Source organism: Chenopodium album, chromosome 10 (assembly GCF_948465745.1).
Source record: "Chenopodium album chromosome 10, dcCheAlbu1.1, whole genome shotgun sequence".
Lineage (NCBI taxonomy): Eukaryota > Viridiplantae > Streptophyta > Magnoliopsida > Caryophyllales > Amaranthaceae > Chenopodium > Chenopodium album.
The window spans coordinates 4,361,448-4,365,609 of record NC_137843.1 but is presented as its reverse complement, the minus strand read 5'-3'; the positions used below and the strand labels follow the sequence as shown (position 1 = coordinate 4,365,609).

The following is a 4,162-nucleotide window of genomic DNA, read 5'->3' as shown; positions in this document are numbered from 1 at the left end:
TAGAAAGTTCAAAGAAATCTTTATTCAATCACAAAGCTTGGTAGCATCTGAAACATACACCAGGCTAAAACTATGAATAGGATTCACCAATACCATAGACATCAAAGCATTTAAAAAGTGGCATAACAATAGGCATCAGCCCACCAGTACTAAATACATAAACCACCACTAAAAGTTTTGAGCTTCAATAGTCTACAGAATTTCGTCATAAAAAACAATCCGAAGAGACTTCAAGCATTAATAGAACCAGAGTTCTTGCGGCATTCGCTCAACATATCAAGGTAAAACTGGCATCTGCTGATTTCACTCCCAAAATTGTTCAGGCACTGCACATTGACAAAAAACCAAAAATTAGATTGGTAAGCAGCCCAGAATCATAATCTGGTTTTCTTCATTTTTCAGCCCAAAATATTATTATAGAATAGGAAATGTTCTGTTGTAAAATGCTGCAGTTGGATTAATATCAAACTTCAAAGTAGAACGAAAAAATAACATACATCTTGGAAGGCCTTGTTATGGATTCCACAAGCATCACCAACATTGTTGTTAACAGAAGCAGGAGAAGCACCAGCTGCCTCATTAACAACTGTTTCATGTTGGATTGTGCGAGGACCAACAACAGCATCCACAGCCCTGTGTGCCACGGCACTACCAGTTCCAAAGGCAACACCTACAGAAGCAAGAACAAGAAAACAAATAAGAAATTTGAGAATAAGCCCTTAATATTTTCATGCTAAATAAATGGCATACCCTGAGCTATAGTGGCACCGAGACCCCCAAGCATAGATCCGCCGCTGGAAGCAGGAGCAGGGGCTGGTGGAGGAGCCTGGCGAGCTGCAAATAATTAACCACACGTGAGCAGTGCTTACACGAGAGTAAAAACTACAAATAAGCATTTTGATGCCAGTAATTTGAAGGCAGACAAGAAAGCCAATGTACCTGGCTGAGGAGGGTTACGGACTGGCCGAGCAGCGGGACGAGGAGCAGATCTTCCTCCTGATTCATCAAATAAAAACAACTTTGTAATATTAAAACAAATCCAATTCAAAACAGATTACTAAATACTGAGTATTAGTCATAGGCAGAAAACCTGAGTAATAAATACTAACCAAATAACCAGATTCAATATCAACATACACATTTCTAATGTTGAAATTGAGCTACAGATTTATAATTGCGCAGATATTTGATTTCTATAGCTATCTTCAGCAAAGATGAGAAAACCAAAGCAAAGGATATCTATATAATCGGTATATATAGATTAGATTACCTTAACAACAAGTTATAATTTTTCACATAATCTAACCCTAATTAAGCTCATCTCATATAATTAGAATACAATTCATCCAACTTAATCAAATTCTCGCCATTGACGATACAAAAATTATGCATTACGAGTTACAAATTAAAACTTCAATGAATAAAAATAACTAAACTCCATCTTTTAATATTCCATATCTAATTGTATTTCCATCAAAACGTTGACAAATCAGTAAAAAAAAAAAAAAAAAAAAAACCCTAAAAAATCAAAACGAAATTGTACTCTAGATGAATAATGAAAACCCTAATTCCTAAAATACAGTAATAACATAAATATTAATAAAGGATAAAACAAAAGGAAAGAGGAGAGAGAAAGAGAAAGTACCACCAGAACGACGAGGCATGATTGCGATGAAGAAATGAAGCAAGCGAAGAAGAAGGTTCTGGAGGAGAGGGAGAGCTTAACGTCGGCGTTTTGAGGAGTTGTGAAATGCTTTTGAAAGGAGGAGAGAGAGTCTTATATAATGAGAGGGTCAGAAGTTCGCACTATTCTAATGGATTTGGGCCCAGCTTTTATATATTCAACGGCCCACTTTGGTTCTAGAATATGTCAAAAGAATAATCCGTATTTATCTTTTTTTTTTCTTTAAAGTGTAGTGTCTTATTGTACAAGAAATTGGAAATTAGATAAGTTCGTTTTTTTTTGGTTCAAATTAATCTACTTGCGTGAATCATGGCCAGAAAGCATATGCATTCATTTTCATTAACACTACTGTATTTTTTAAAGAATTACTCCCCCCGTTCCATAATTACAGGCAAATATACTATTTTGGGTGTTCTAAAATGTCCCTCTTATTACTAAAAATAACACCTAATCATTACTTACTTTTTAGCTTTTCCATACAAATTACACACATACCTAAAAAATCATTATTTACTTTTTCTCTTTTTCATACAAAATACACACATACCCAAAAAATCATTACTTACTTTTTAACTTTTCCATATAATATTCTCTACTTTTTATTATCCCCATACAACATTCTTCACTTTTTATCTTTTTCATACAATATTCCTCTACTTTTTCCATCCTCCTTAAAACCGTACTTTTTAGAGTTATTTGCCTGTAATTATGGGACGGAGGGAGTAATAATTATGTTCGCAATATTCAAATCTTGAATGTGATAATAAATCATTTTAGACTTACTTATTTAATCAATAATGTTACCTATATATATTTTATACCTTGGAACCTTGATAATAGGAAAATTTTCAAATTGCTGCCATTTAAAGTTTGTATTTTGCAAATTGCAGCCACTTAAAAAAAAATTGCAAATTGCAGCCCAAAAGTTCGTATAAATTGTAAATTGCAAGCCGATTCAACTTTTTCATCGGTTTACAAGTCGAAAAATCTTCTATTAAGGTTTTAGGGGCCATTTTAGGTCTTAGGGGTTCGAATTGAGCTCGGAATTAGCAAAAAAATAACGCAAGTGCCTCATTTTGCGTAGCGTAAAAAAATGTATCGATTTGTAGGAAACTGTAAAAATGAAACACTTACGTTATTTTTTTGCTAATTCAGAGTTCAATTCGGGCTCCTAAGTAGGGATGTCAATGGGGCGGGGCGGGGTGGATGTTGGTCTTCCCATCCCCATCCCCACCTAATATTTTCATCCCCATCCCCATCCCCATCCCCGCGGCGGGTCCAATTTTCATCCCCATCTCCGCCCCACCGGGTACAACTCCAAAACCATCCCCGCCCCACCCCCCACTTGGATATCCATCCCCACCAAAGACCCGCCTAATCCCCACCCAAGATCCACCTAATATCCGTATCTCAAATACACAATCTTTCATAATTAATACGAATTATAAAATAAAACATTCTATACACATTTTTGTGTTATAATATAAGTGTCGTACAAAGTATTATAATTAATATTGTATTTCATGTAATTATTTTATAAATTGAATAAAAGTATGTAATTTTGCTTTAAAAGATATATGGATGTGGGTATGAGGTGGGGATGAGGCGGGTACCAAGTGGGGGCGGGGGGGGGGCGGGGGGGGGGGGGGGGGGGGCGGGGCGGGGCGGGGATGGGGCGGGTACAACTTAAAATCCACCCCCGCCCCATCACCCATGGCGGGTATGGTTTTTATCCACATCCCCGCCCCACCACCCGCCAAACTGAGACTCATCCCCGCCCCATTGGGACGGGGATGGGGCGGGTCTCCTACTTGACCCGCCCCACTGACATCCCTACTCCTAAGGACTAAAATGACCCCTAAAACCTTAAACGAAGATTTTTCGACATGTAAACCCATGAAAAAGTTAAATCGGGCTGCAATTTACAATTTATACGAACTTTTGGGCTGCAATTTGCATTTTTTTTTAAATGGCTGCAATTTGCAAAATACGAACTTTAAATGGCTGCAATTTGCAAAATTTCCTTCATAATACAATACGAAGCACAATGGTTTTACCGAGTAATTTTTCAACACATCTTTAGATGTTTATAAGACGTACTTGAATTGGTGATCAATCATTGGTGGAAGTGCCCCTATAATGAAGACTGAAGAGCATCTTTGTATACCAAAGACCATGGCAAATCAATCAATGAAAGTAGTCATGTTGTTTAACTCATGGATCACAATTACTTTCAACATTTACTAAGTAATAATCTTCAGTTATAAACCCTAAAGTATATAACATGATTTTACAAAAAAATTTCTACAATATAGATTACTCATTTATGCCTTCTCTCTCTCACTTACTCAGTTACTCTGAGTTGCGCATGTGGAACTAAGGCACCGGTCTACTAGGAGGGCTTCCAAACGGAGGGTTGTGAGACAATAAAATCATGTCACACAAGGGTAATATAGGCATTTCAGGCGTCAGTTTAAA

The 4,162-nt window shown here is 36.9% G+C and overlaps 1 protein-coding gene across 1 annotated transcript; it reads right to left on the bottom strand.

Moving 5' to 3' along the window:
- LOC145563214 (uncharacterized) lies at window positions 1-1,800 on the bottom strand. The gene is made up of 5 exons (XM_081623654.1): window positions 1,646-1,800; window positions 940-996; window positions 751-834; window positions 498-670; window positions 1-326 (listed from the first exon to the last, which is right to left on the bottom strand). Exons 1-5 carry the CDS (start codon window positions 1,662-1,664, stop codon window positions 231-233), a joined length of 429 nt encoding a protein of 142 aa, XP_081479780.1. The 5' UTR covers window positions 1,665-1,800; the 3' UTR covers window positions 1-230.
- Between the last annotated feature and the right edge of the window lie 2,362 nt (window positions 1,801-4,162).